Genomic DNA, 14,780 nt, shown 5'->3' with positions numbered 1-14,780 from the left:
GGCTTCTACTCTTAGTTATTATCCTTCAAAAATTTCTAAAAACAGGTCTCTACAAAGACTTGTATATCTATCAGCTTTATTCATACTAGCTCCAAACTGGAAGCAACGGAAATGTTCATCTACAGATGAGTGAGTTTACATGGTATGGTGTAGTCACACTCTGGAATATTGTTCAGCCATGGAAAGAAATTCACTGCCAATGCATAGAACACAGATGAATCTCAAAAACATTGTGTTTACTGAATGAAGCCAGTCATAGAAGAAGTCACAGTCAATCATTGCATATTATTTGAAACTATTTATCCATAAACACAAGAATATCAGAAAGAGAGAAGGAAAATAAAAACTTGACCTTATATTGAACTCAGCAGTTTTGAAAAAAAAAAAACAAAACTCTTCCCTGGTGGCTCAGATGGCAAAGAATTTGCCTGCAATGTGGGAGACCAGGTTCAATCCCCAGGGTTGGGAAGATCCCCTGGAGAAAGAAATAGCAATCCACTCCAGTATTCCTGCCTGGAGAATCCCATGGATAGAGGAGCCTGGCAGGCTAGAGTCTGTGGAGTCGCAAAGAGTCAGACACAACTGAGCAACTACACTGCTACTACTACATAAAACCTCTAGACTTAACAGAATAGTCTAGAATGACAAAAAGTAAAAGCTGGGGCTAAAACTAAGATAGGTGGTGAGGATAAGATGGAGGCACACGAGTTGTCTTCTTGTGGTGACAGAAATACTGTAAATCTTAATTTTAGTTGGTTGTATGGGTATATATTTTTTAAGTCCAGTCAACCATATGCTTAAGTGGGCATATTATTTTGTATTTAAATTATAATGTTGACTTGAAAGTACAATTTTTAAAACCATCAGAGAATTAAGATACAATTTTTCATCCACATATAAGAATAGAATGCCATAGAAACAGCCTTTAGAAAACAATAGCAGAAGTTCATTGAAAATAAAATAATATCAGAAACATTTTTAATGGAAAAAGATAATTTAAGAAAATCATCCATGAAATATAATAAAGGATAAAATGATGAAAAATGGGAGGAAAAAAGTCAATGAAGTTTAATATTATAAAAGTTGGAAAGATTCAGAAAAGTACACGAATACTCTCTGGGGATGGATGGAGAAAGTAATTAAAAAGAGCTGATTCTCCATAATTAAAGGTCATGAGTTTATCATCTTTGGTTTGTCTTCCTTATTTTCTCAAAAAATTTCTGTCTTTTATTTTATTTTTTGTTGAAGTATAGTTGATTTACAATGCTGTGTCAGTTTCTGGTTATACATAAATATGTATATATACATATGTGTGTGTGTGTGTATATATATATATATATATATATATATATACACATGTGTATATATGCATGTATACAGATATTAAGATACTTTTCCATTATAAGTTATTACAAGATATTGAGTAGAATTCCCTGTGCTATACAGTGGTTCTTGTTGGTTATCTATTTTATATGTAGTAGTGTACATATGTCAATCTTAAGTTCCAAATTTATTCTTTCCTCCGTTTCCCCTTTGGTAGCCATAAGTTTGTTTTCCATGGCTGTGAGTCTGTTTCTGTTTTGTAACTAAGTTCCTTTTGTATCATTTTTCAGATTCCATATATAGGTGATATCACATGGTATATGTCTTTGTCTGACTTACTTCACTTAGTATTATAATCTCTAGGTCCATCCATTTTGCTGCAAATGGCAATATTTTATTCTTTTTATGGCTTAGTAGTATTCCATTATATATATATATATACACCATATTTTCTTTATTTATCTTTCAGTAGACATTTAGGTTGCTAATATGTCTTGACTATTGTAAATATTGCTATGAACATTGGGGTTACACATATCTTTTCGAATTATGGTTTTCTCCAGATATATGTCCAGGAGTGGGATTGCTGGATCATATGGTAGCCCTATTATTAGTTTTTAAGGAGCTCCATACCATTTTCCATAGTGGCTGCATCAATTTACATTTCTACCCATAGTTAGTAGAGTTCCCTTTCTTCCACAACCTCTACAGAAAAATCTTTTATTTTCAAAGGAAATCTTTATTTTTTCTGCTGCAACATCTCCCACTAGGTCCTTCTTACTTTTCTCCCAGCTCCAGTAGGTCTCACCTTTCATAGCTCTGCTCTCAGTCACCTCAGCTGTGCCCTTGATGCTCCCTGCTTCAGTTTCAGCTTCACCACCCAGCTCCAAGTCAGGAGTTTCATGGCTATCTTTTTCAGGAAAGATAAACAGTGGCAATGTTTTTAGAAAATCATTCTTTTCTCTATAATCCTTTTTGCCTTCTAATTATCCAGGTAGTCCTGTGTTTGTGGCTTGATTCTGATTCTGATGATAGATTTTTCCAATAGACAAACATGATGTAAACTTTTATAAAAATAAAATTGAAACAGTTTCAGTTCAGTTCAGTCACTCAGTTGTGTCCGACTCTTTGTGACCCCATGGATTGCAGCATGCCAGGCTTCCCTGTCAACCACCAACTCCTAGAGCTTACTCAAACTCATGTCCATCGAGTCAGTGATGCCACCCAAGCATCTCATCCTCTGTTTACTTAGATATATAGAAAGGGATAAAATTGTTACATAAGGAAATACACATTAGAAAATATGTAGCAGAACATAAGGGCTTCCCAGGTGGCACTAATGGTAAAATACCCACCTGCCAATGCAGGAAACATAAAAGAACTGGGTTCGATCCCTGGGTTGGGAAGATCCCTTGAAGGAGGGCATGTCAACCCTCTCCAGTTATCTTGCCTGGAAAATCCCACAAACAGAGGATCCTGGCACGCTATAGTCCATAGGGTCTCAAAGAGTCAGACATGACTGAGGCAACTTAGCACAGCACTGCAGAACATAAATTGCATCTCCAATTTTATAGATACCACCATAGTGGTCTATGGTGTTTGTTGTATGATGAAGATGTAGTATTTTTCCCAAATACATGCAGTTCTTTCATCAGATGTTATAGAGACAGAGAAAATGACTCTTTGGAGGGAAACTAGTCCCTAACACATGATCCACTAACCTAATTCCTCTAATCAGAGATTTGTTCACATAGAGGGCTTTTACTTCATTATTTAAATATAAAATATCTCATAGCAATAAAGAAATTTCAGTGAATATGACTATCATGTTTTGAAAAAATATCTTCCTACTGCTTCATTGTTATTAACTGTCTGGGAATTAAATTGCTGGATAAAGAAGACTGCAATTCTATTATGCTGAGATAAGGAACCTTCAGTCTTATTCTTCCTCAGAAAGAAATAAATGTTTAATGCATAATCACTGACTGGGTGTCCCATGATCCTATGAAACTCATAGCATATACCTATTTCTTATCTTATAGCAATTAAATAAAAATATTGGATAGCTATGCTCACACTATTGCTGTCTTTTTCTTCCTCTAATAGCCTGTATGTAAAATCATCGTAAAATGTCTAAAAAATATAAGAACTGTTATTTTGGTGGCAACAGCAATCTGAATTTTCAGAGGTTTAGACCACAGTCTTTTTTCACATATTATGATGAACTTTGTTGTTGTCGTTGTTTATTCATTAAACTAAGTCTGACTCTTATGTGACCCCATGGACTGTAGCCCAGCAGGCTCTTTGGTCCTTGGGATTTCCCAGGGAATAACAGTGGAGTGGGTTGCCATTTCCCTCTCCAGGGGATTTTTCCAATGCAGAGATCAAACCTATGTCTCCTGAGTCTCCTGCATTGGCAGACTGATTCTCTACCATTGAGCCATCAGGAAGCCCCAATGATGATGTTTCAAACTAAATAAGATAGACATAACTAGGCTCTGTCATAGTGACTGATCTATGGACTAGTTCTCCAGAATTTAAATCTCAGAAGGGACTAACAGCCTTGAATTGAAGACAGGAGAACCCACCAGTATAGCTGATAACCTCTTCTCTGGTCTTTTTGATCCTCAAGGAGACTCTTACCTGTTCTCTTGAGACTGTGGCTTTCCTGGGGTTCCTTTGTCTTAGGATTTGAAAATTTGAGAGTTGCATAGGTCACTTCTTCAGACATTATTGAACAAAGCACAGTTCAGTCAACCAGCGTGCTGTGCGTATCACCTTGAACTCACAGAAGCCACTCTTAGATGGCCTGTGCATGCAGGGACTGAGCTGACTGATCTATCTTTGTAAAGACCAAGCAAAAGAAGTATCAGAAAACAGAACTGTTCCCCTGAGAATTTCATAACTGCATTATTCTCACCTCTGTACATCCCTCTTATCTCACTTTTTCTAACTTCCTCCACTAAAACACCAAATTGAAGAAATGACTAAGAGAAAAATGTGGGTTTTAAATATAAACAATCTTTCATTTTTCAACTAGAGGGGAAAACATCTGTATCTCCAGACTCAACACTACCCTATGGAAATACAAATAAACATGTATTTATTTCTGCATGTATAATCAGTTCTTAGAAAGCATGTGCCTGTGAGAACTCTGTTAGAATTGCATGGAGTGCATAACCCATTGCTGACTCCCTGAAAACCACAGGTGAGTTAATTCTAATCAAAATTTTTCATTCCATTTTTACGTGATTTTTTGTGGATTGCAGATTCCTGAGAATTTAAAAGCAAAATATTAATGGATCAAAACAAAAATCAAGAAGAAAAGGATTACAATGAACTACACTAAATATTGTACCCCACCCTCCTTTATATTTACTGTCAAGAAAGATTGGAGCATTGTGCAATGAACAGAAGATACCTACCACAGAATTTAAAAGAAGAAAGAAAAAAAGAACTGTAAGGAGTAAATTTAGAAAAGTGTTCTGAAAATTGACTCAAGGAAAAAGGAAATTGCTTTAAACTATAGAGTTTGAAACTTTTTTAAAAACAGGAGTTGGGGTGGAGACAGGGATGGGGAGGGAATATGTAGGTAGCATGAGCTTTAGTGTTTTATTTAATATTAAGTAAATTGGGAAGTCTCTAGGTCTCATTTTTCTCATTTATTAGAAACTCAACATTCAGAAAACTAAGATCATGGCATCTGGTCTCATCATTTCATGGCAAATACATGGGGAAACAGTGGAAACAGTGGCTGACTTTATTTTTCTGGGCTCTAAAATCACTGCAGATGATGATTGCAGCCATGAAATTAAAAGACACTTGTTCCTTGGGAGAAAAGTTATGACCAACTTAGACAGCATATTCAAAAGCAGAGATATTACTTTGCCAACAAAGGTCTGTCTAGTCAAGGCTATGGTTTTTCCAGTGGTCATGTATGGATGTGGGAGTTGGACTATGAAGAAAGCTGAGCACTGCAGAATTGACGCTTTTGAACTGTGGTATTGGAGAAGACTCTTGAGAGTCCCTTGGACTGCAAGGAGATCCAACCAGTCCATCCTAAAGGAGATCAGTCCTGGGTGTTCATTGGAAGGACTGATGTTGAAGCTGAAACTCCAATACTTTGGCCACCTGATGTGAAGAGCTGACTCATTTGAAAAGACCCTGATCCTGGAAAAGATTGAGGGCAGGAGGAGAAGGGGATGACAGAGGATGAGATGGTTGAATGGCATCACTGACTCAATGGACATGGGTTTGGGTGAACTCTGGGAGTTGGTGATGGACAGGGAGGTCTGGCATGCTGTGGTTCATGGGGTTGCAAAGAGTTGGACACGACTTAGTGACTGAACTGAATTGAACAGATGAACCTAAAGTTTTTAACTGTTTTTCTAAATGCATATGATGTTCTTATTCTACCTCTCCTTCCAAGAGTGAATATAATGCTTCTATGAGATCTTAAAACATACATTTGCTTTGAGCCAGTAGTCTCATTGTTTAGATGATGCAGAGATTAGACAATGATCTATACACTTGCATGCTCATCATTTTGTCAGTTTATACATGTGAGAAATGATTAATGAGTTAAATATTGAACAAAGGAAAAGTTGACATTCTTGACCATTTAGATAATGAGATCAGAAGCCAAGTTGATGTTTTGCACCTCTCTTAACAGAAAACATGTTTATGGAGTATGATGTCTGGGGTAGATAAAAACACTATAAAGGTAGAAGTTAAGGAATATTTCATGTGTTGTTGAGAAAGACAATATTTGCACATGTACATAAATATGTAAGTGTATATATGAAAACCATGTTCTGATATGTAAACCTTGACATAAAAGGAAATCCCAAAAACTCTTACCCTGAAGCCCAGAATTTTCACTGGCTTGAATTCATTCTGGAGCAATAGGTGTTTTCACCATCCTCCTAAATGTACATTCTCAAGTATAGTCAAAGCTGTGGTTTTTTCAGTAGTCATGTATGGATGTGAGAGTTGGACCATAAAAAGGCTGAGTGCTGAAGAATTAATGCTTTCAAACTGTGATGTTGGAGAAGGCTCTTGAGAGTCCCTTGGACAGCAAGGACATAAAACCAGTCAATCCTAAAGGAAATCAACCCTGAATATTCATTGGAAGGACTGATGCTGAAGCTGAAACTCCAATACTTTGGCCACCTGATCCAAAGACCCAACTCATTGGAAAAGATCCTGATGCTGGGAAAGATTGAGGGCAAGTGAAAAAGGGGGTGAAAGAGGATGAGATGGTTGGTTGGCATCATTGATTCAATGGACATGAGTTTGAGCAAACTCCAGGAGATAGTGAAAGATAGAGAAGCCTGGTGTGCTGCAATCCATGGGGTCTCAAAGAGTCAGATACGACTGAGAAACTGAATAAGAACAAAGCCTACTACCTGAGAAAAACTCATTCACTATTTTAATTGACTGAAAACTTGAATAGTAGTTGATTTCCTAAATTTTCAAAGGATCAAATCTCTTCTCCCAGATAAAGATATTCATCCTACTCTAATCATATCATAATAAACTTTCTCTACATAAATACAAATGCAATGCATTTTATTTTATAAGTGGGTTCTGCCGATTCCCAGGTCACTCGGCAGTAAAAAATCCACCTGCCAAGTAGGAGACGTGAATTTGATCCCTGGATTGGGAAGACCTCCTGGAGGAGAAAATGGCAACCCACTTCAGTAAGCTTGCCTGGGAATTCCCACGGACAGAGCAGCTACTGTCCATAGGGTTACAAAGAGTCAGGCACAACTTAGAGACTAAACAAGATCTGCCTATGTAACTTTGAAAAATGTAATAAATAGTTTTCCCTGGGCATTCAGAAACATTTGTTTATTCATCCATTTATTCTTTCCTTTATTCAACAGACTGAGTACCCACTGTATGGTAAGCAATATTCCAGACCATCTGATAGAAGCATTTATTTTCGTAAGGTAGTTTACATTCTATGCTTCATGTATTTACTTGTAAATATATAGCTTATATTGATTTTTTTACAGTATCAATGGATAAGCAATATAATATAAGGTAGTGAAAAATACTAGAATAGAAATAAAGTAGGGTAGAAGAAAGTGTGACAGAGAAAGGAGAGGAGGCTTATCCCAAATAGAGGATGTATGGAAGACTTCTCTGTGGGGTTGTCATTTAAAACAACCAGAGAATAGCAATGACAAAAATATTATCCTATGAAAACATGCTAATTTAATACTGTAATACCTACTAACTTTTTCAGTTTCTGAAATCTAAAAGTCAGAAGTTACTTACTCTTCAATTTCAAAGGTTTCAGTTCCTTTTAAATTTCCCCTTTCTTTTCAATTTCTTCATAATATGTTCCTCATTTTCAACTTCTGACTCCCTTGACAAATTTGACAATGAGAAGTATGTCAAATATTTGGTTTTCATCTCTCCTGAATAAGAATAACTTCATGTTCTCAGTTTCTGATCCACTGATCCAGTCCCAGAAATTTGATGCACATTGACTTCTGGGTGTGTTTCACGACCAAAGATTCTTTAGCCTGATAGCCTGAATCAGATCTCCTTCATCACCAGATATATCCACAATGACTGATTCACAAACACAGTACTATCTGAAAAATAACAAGTCAGCAAAAGAAAGCAGTGACTAAAACCTGACAAATGGAATCTGGCTAACAGTGCACAATCCTCCCAAGGGCAGTAACATGTTCCAGACTGATAATTGCAACAGTTTTTGCAAAATGCTAGTGCAAAATGAGCTCAGAGAACTAGGAACCCTGAGAAGGAGGACAGTGAGAGAACAGGACACACCACAGAATATGCAACAAAGACAATCCAAAAATATGGAGATTATGATATTTTAAAAAATAAGGAAAGAAGAATGGGAACTAGACAATCAAGAGCAAAAGCAAATACAGGAATACCTTTTTCAAATGTGGGGCAAACACACATTTAGCATGACTGAACAATTAGTGAGACATAGTAATAGTATTCAATCTGAAATTTATGCTAAGAATGTTGTCTTTTGAATTGCTTAGTGGATAAATTTTTTATCACATTATTATTGCATAATGATTAATTTCAGTGAAGTGACTGCAAATCTTTCCCTGCATCTCAGTGAACTCCGGGAGCTGGTGATGGACAGGGAGGCCTGGCGTGCTGCGATTCATGGGGTCGCAAAGAGTCGGACATAACTGAGCGACTGAACTGAACTGAACTGAATGTGATAATAAATGCATTTTAAAAATTCACTCTTAAAATCAACCAGTGGTAAAATCATGAAATAATTATGGCTATGGTGCATAGGCATGCTATTCATAATATTGAAATATTAGCAGGATAAAAGGAAAGGATCAATACAGAGATTAAGAGACAGGGGGAGGGAAGACAGAAGAAATAGGAGGAAGTGAACTATAAGGAACTACTGTATAACGTAGAGAACTCTGCTCAATGTTATTGGCAGCCTGGATGGGAGAGAAGTTGGGAGGCAAATGGATACATGTATATGTATGGCTGAGTCCCTTTGTGGACCACCTGAAACCATCACAACATTGTTATTTGGCTACACTCTAGTACAAAATTAAATGTTGTATTTTTTTTTTTTAAGAGACACATGGCTGTGACAATAAGAAATAAAGGTTTGTATGAGGGGGTTTCCCTGGTGGCTCAGCTGGTAAAGAATCTGCCTGCAAGGCAGGAGACCCAGGTTCAATCCCTGGGTGGGGAAGATCTCCTAGAGAAGGAAATGGCTACCCACTTTAGTATTCTTGCCTGGAGAATTCCACGGACAGAGGAGCTTGGTGGGCTACAATCCATGGGGTCACAAATAGTCGGACACGACTGAGTGACTTTCACTCACATGAGGGGGTCAGGGAAAAGAATTGAGAGAGTGAATTCTTGAAAAAAAAGAATTCATTTATCAAAACAAAAGCCAGTAGACAACTTCTAAAGTTATAAATCTATATAGCATAAGACAAATATTAAAGCTACAATCACCATAAAAAATATAGACAAATTATTAAAAACAATTGCCATTGAGGAGCAAAATAGTCTTTTGAGGGGAGATGTTTTTATTGGCTAATCAGCTGTTCTGGTCTATTTTGTTTTAAACATATTCCTTTGGAAAAATGAAAATAATAGCAATTGTGTATATTCACATCTATTGAGCAAGTTTGTCTCCATTTCATAATTTGCCTTCATTCTGACCTTGTCCCAGTAGATTTCATTGCTGTAGATTCTGCCCTCAATTTAAAATCCACTGATTAGCATATTAAACTTTCTGCAGTAATATATAGATAGAAATGAATTTTATATTTGTTTTATTCCTATATATATCAATTTAATCTCTAAGAATTAAACTTTGCAATTAAAATAATTAGTAGATATTTATAAAAACAATATAAATGTATTCATTTCAGTTCAGTTGCTCAGCTATGTCCAACTCTTTGCAACCCCATGGACTGCAGCATGCCAGGCCTCCCTGTCCATCACTAACTCCCGGAGTTTTACTCAAACTCATGTCCACTGAGTCGGTGATGCCATCCAACAATCTCATCCTCTGTTGTCCCCTTCTCCTCCTGCCCTCAATCTTTCCCATCATCAGGGTCTTTTTAGATGAGTCAATTCTTCACATCAGGTGGCCAGAGTATTGAAGTTTCAGCTTCAACATCAGTCCTTCTAATGTATACTCAGGACTGATTTCCTTTAGGATGGACTGGTTGGATCTCCTTGCAGTCCAAGGGACTCTCAAGAGTCTTCTCCAACACCACAGTTCAAAAGCATCAATTCTTCAGCACTCAGCTTTCTTTATAGTCCAACTCTCACATCCATACATGACTACTGGAAAAACCATAGCTTTGACAAGACAGACCTTTGTTGGCAATGTCTCTGCTTTTTTTTTTCTTCAAGCTTTAATTTTATTTTATTTTTAAACTTTACATAATTGTATTAGTTTTGCCAAATATCAAAATGAATCCATCACAGGTATACATGTGCTCCCCATCCTGAACCCTTCTCCCTCCCCCTCCCCATACCATCCCTCTGGGTCGTCCCAGTGCACTAGCCCCAAGCATCCAGTATCGTGCATTGAACCTGGACTGGCATCTCATTTCATACATGATATTTTACATGTTTCAATGCCATTCTCCCAAATCTTCCCACCCTCTCCCTCTCCCACAGAGTCCATAAGACTGTTCCATACATCAGCGTCACTTTTGCTGTCTCGTACCCAGGGTTATTGTTATCATCTTTCTAAATTCCATATATATGCATTAGTATAGTGTATTGATGTTTTTCCTTCTGGCTTACTTCACTCTGTATAATAGGCTCCAGTTTCATCCACCTCATAAGAACTGATTCAAATGTATTCTTTTTAATGGCTGAGTAATACTCCATTGTGTATATGTACCACAGCTTTCTTATCCATTCATCTGCTGATGGACATCTAGGTTGTTTCCATGTCCTGGCTATTATAAACAGTGCTGCGATGAACATTGGGGTACACGTGTCTCTTTCCCTTCTGGTTTCCTCAGTGTGTATGCCCAGCAGTGGGATTGCTGGATCGTAAGGCAGTATGTCTCTGCTTTTGAATATGCTGTCTAAGTTGGTCATAACTTTTCTTCCAAGGAACAAGTGTCTTTTAATTTCATGGCTGCAATCACCATCTTCAGTGATTTTGGAGCCCCCCAAAAATAAAGTCTGCCACTGTTTCCACTGTTTCCTCATCTATTTGCCATGAAGTGATGGGACCAGATGCCATGATCTTAGTTATCTGATTGTTGAGTTTTAAGCCAACTTTTTCACTTTCCTCTTTCACTTCATCAAGAAACTCTTTAGTTCTTCTTCCCTTTCTGCTATAAGGGTGGTGTCATCTGCATAAACTGAGGTTGATATTTCTCCTGGCAATATTGATTCCAGCTTGTGCTTCCTCCACCCCAGGGTTTCTCATGATGTACTCTGTATATAAGTTAAATAAGCAGGGTGACAATATACAGCCTTGACATACTTTCCCGATTTGGAAATCAGAATAAATGTATTACTCATTTCAATAACGTTTGAACACAAACATAATATTGTTTAGAAATGTTTTCTTTAAAGACACTAGTACATTCTATAATTTGTTCAGGTATGTTTACATAATACTGAGACAATTTTAAGCAGTTTATATTATTATTTGTAGATATATAAACTAAGAAAATTCTTGTTCATAAAACTAAAAAGATGAAATAAAAAGATTCATTCTAACAATGCCATTCAGCTATTTGGATTTCTTCTGCATTACCTTCTAAGGTTACATAATTATTTAATGGCAAATATCACTTAATTACCCAATACGTTGATTAAATCTCCCAATTTTGGTGAAAGAATTAGAAACCATGAGAATTGCAAAAATAGTTTGCTTCCTACTTTTGTTTAAAAAGTAACATATCAGATACTAGATTCATTTGTAATTGTATCAGAAGCTAACTTAGAAAAGTACCCTATAATATATGACTTACTCTGTGGGAACATTGTGTTAAAAATTAACTTCTTAAAAACCATTATAATTGTAGTATAGTTAGCCCTCAGTATCCTCACCTTCAACATCCAAAAATTCAACCAAATAAGATAAAATACATTCAGAAAAAAAAAAAAAAATTCCAGGAAGTTCCAAAAAGGAACACAAATTTGCTGCATTAGCAACTGTTTACCTAACATTTACTTTGTACCAAGGATTATATGTAATCTAGAGATGAATTGGGCTTCCCTTATAGCTCATTTGGTAAAGAATCTGCCTGCAATGCAGGAGACCCGGGTTCAATTGCTGGGTAGGGAAGATCCCTGGAGAAGGAAATGGCAACCCCCTTCAGTATTCCTGCCTGGAGAATCCCGTGGACAGAGGAGCCTGGCAGGCTACAGTCCATGGGGTCGCAAGAGCTGGACGTGACTTACCGACTAAAGAGAGAGAGAGAGAGAGCCATTTTCTCAAGTTTTGGGGGGAAAGTACTGCTGCTGGTGCTGCTGCTAAGTCACTTCAGTCGTGTCCGACTCTGTGTGAACCCATAGACGGCAGCCCACCAGGATCCCCCATCCCTGGGATTCTCCAGGAAAGAACACTGGAGTGGGGTGCCATTTCCTTCTCCAATGCATGAAAGTGAAAAGTGAAAGTGAAGTTGCTCAGTCGTATCCGACTCTTAGCGACCCCATGGACTGCAGCCTACCAGGCTCCTCCATCCATGGGATTTTCCAGGCAAGAGTACTGGAGTGGGGTGCCATTGCCTTCTCCGGGGAAAGTACTATATACTATATAAAGTTAAAAATTTATCTCTATGACAACTCTAACATATTTTTTCACTTAGAGACTACTTCTTTAACCCAATATACACATAATATATTTAAATATCAAAACCCTATTAATTTCACTGTACTCCATGAATGTGTTTTTAAAACAAAATGTTTTTATTGTATTAAGTATGTCTGTGTCAATAAAAGATAGGCACATGGTGCAATGAATTTATAAAAATATTTTTCATAATCCTGTTGGCAAAATCAGTAACCATTATCAAATCATCCAATCTGACTTACTCAGTGTCAAAAAATACCTTATTCTTAGTCATGTTAACAGATAATACACATTTTTAAGATGCATTAAAACCACTAAAAATATATTATGAGCTGCATTTATTACATCAAAACACTTAAATCACATTTAAAATAATGTAGACCTAATAAAATTAATTTATACACTTTTGTGTTATGAAGGCAAGGTAATCAATCAATATGCTATTCTCATTGCTTCTTATTTTAATCATGCAAGGCATAATGTCGATAAGATTCCAAGATATAAATGAAGTAAAGTGAAAGTCACTCAGTCGTGTCCGACTCTTTGTGACCCCATGGACTATACAGTCCATAGAATTCTCCAGGCCAGAATGTTGGAGTGGGTAGCCTTTCCCTTCTCCAGGGGATCTTCCCAACCCAAGGATCAAACCCAGGTCTCCCGCATTGCAGGCAGATTCTTTACCAACTGAGCTCTCAGGGAAGCCCAAATATAAATGAGGTACAGTATAAAACAAAAGGCACTGCATTTTATCAAATAGTTGTGTGCATGTTTATATATATATATATGTGTATACACATGCACGAATCAAGTTCATGGTCAAATTTTCCAACATATATAACGAAATAGCCAAAAAAATGTATATATTGTCCTATTGTAATCTACTCTATTAAACAACCAGCATATAATATCTCTATTAATGGAAGTTAAAAATTATTAAATACTTTATAAAATAAAATGAGGCTTGGCTATAACTGGAAAAGATAGATTATGATAGAATTTGACTCATATTTTACACAGACAAGTTATTTTTAAAAATCAAATGAAAGTTTAACCTTGAGTTTTATTAATTGACTTTAAAAATTGGCAAATTTGGAAAAAGCTTCAGTCGACAGAAAGAGAATCATTTATTACTTACCTACTAAGTTTTGGATATTCAGAGGTGATTTTCCAACTTACAACATATCCTTGAGAGAGGAATTCAGAGTAGTTAAAACATCTTGTTAACATTTATGTAGTAAAACTAAACATTTTAATGCTTAATTTTAGCTCTACTCTCTTGGAACTTTTCCTTGAGGAAATAGTATAATTAAACACAATTTGGCATTATTCCTAACTCACTATCACGTGTCTCATTTCAGAATAGCCCACAAGTGTCAAGAGATTTCATAAATAAACAAAACTTCACTTTGCCATTTGGGCAAAAGCAAAAGTCATTCCTTGGTTACTTTCCATGTAGCAATATGTACTTTATCTTGGGGGGAAAATATGGGGCAAACAATTGCAAAAAATTGCAAAAAAAAATTGGCAAACAATTCCCACCAAAACACAGTATCTCAAAACTTGGGACATTCTTTCCCAAGTGAAAATGTATTAATTCACAACATGGGTATAGGATAAATTAATAAATTATTCCCCATGAATAGACCCTTTCTCTTCAACTGTCTCAAAGTACTACAAAAGTATTGTAGAAATAGAATTTGAAAGTGTCTCAGAGAACAGAATCTCCTTACATATAGTTGATTTTTACATTGGCCAGATCATTGGCTTTCTGATCCAAATTATCCCCTGCATCCTGTTCTCATTCTAGTATTTGACATATGAGAACTATTTCAATAGAATAGTTTGTTAAAGAGGCAATTCAATCAACAGATTGCCAAGCTTCATTTGAAATGAAGCACATTAATTTGACAGTATATAGTATACCTGAGCACATCTATCAACCAATTTGGCCTGATTGACATTCTACAGCACCGATGATGAATAGACAAATGTACTGAAACATAATGAAAAACATATTGAAAAAGACAAGTTGGAAAACTTAATCTCTACCTGACTTAAAAAAAACTATCATATGTAAGACAGTGTGATGTTATTGTCAAATAAATGATTCAGTTAAAAATATGGAAGTCCAAAATAGATT

At 36.3% G+C, this 14,780-nt stretch overlaps 1 protein-coding gene across 5 annotated transcripts in view; it reads right to left on the bottom strand.

Annotated features, from left to right (window-relative positions):
* The window catches only part of LOC133248146 (C-type lectin domain family 12 member B-like), a 36,121-nt gene that overhangs the window by 17,405 nt on the left and 3,936 nt on the right, over positions 1–14,780 (bottom strand). For 2 of the 5 annotated variants that reach the window (XM_061417920.1, XM_061417922.1), the window contains exons 2-5: positions 13,776–13,824; positions 7,609–7,931; positions 3,967–4,165; positions 2,132–2,233 (exon numbers count right to left, since the gene is read on the bottom strand). In XM_061417920.1, the coding sequence (XP_061273904.1) occupies positions 2,132–2,233; positions 3,967–4,054 (190 nt within the window). In that variant the 5' untranslated portion in view covers positions 4,055–4,165; positions 7,609–7,931; positions 13,776–13,824. The other 3 variants (XM_061417923.1, XM_061417921.1, XM_061417924.1) reach the window with 3 other exon arrangements.

Source organism: Bos javanicus, chromosome 5 (genome assembly GCF_032452875.1).
Source record: "Bos javanicus breed banteng chromosome 5, ARS-OSU_banteng_1.0, whole genome shotgun sequence".
Taxonomy (NCBI): Eukaryota; Metazoa; Chordata; class Mammalia; order Artiodactyla; family Bovidae; genus Bos; species Bos javanicus.
The sequence above is the reverse complement of the archived record's forward strand: the minus strand, read 5'-3'. Positions and strand labels throughout refer to the sequence as shown.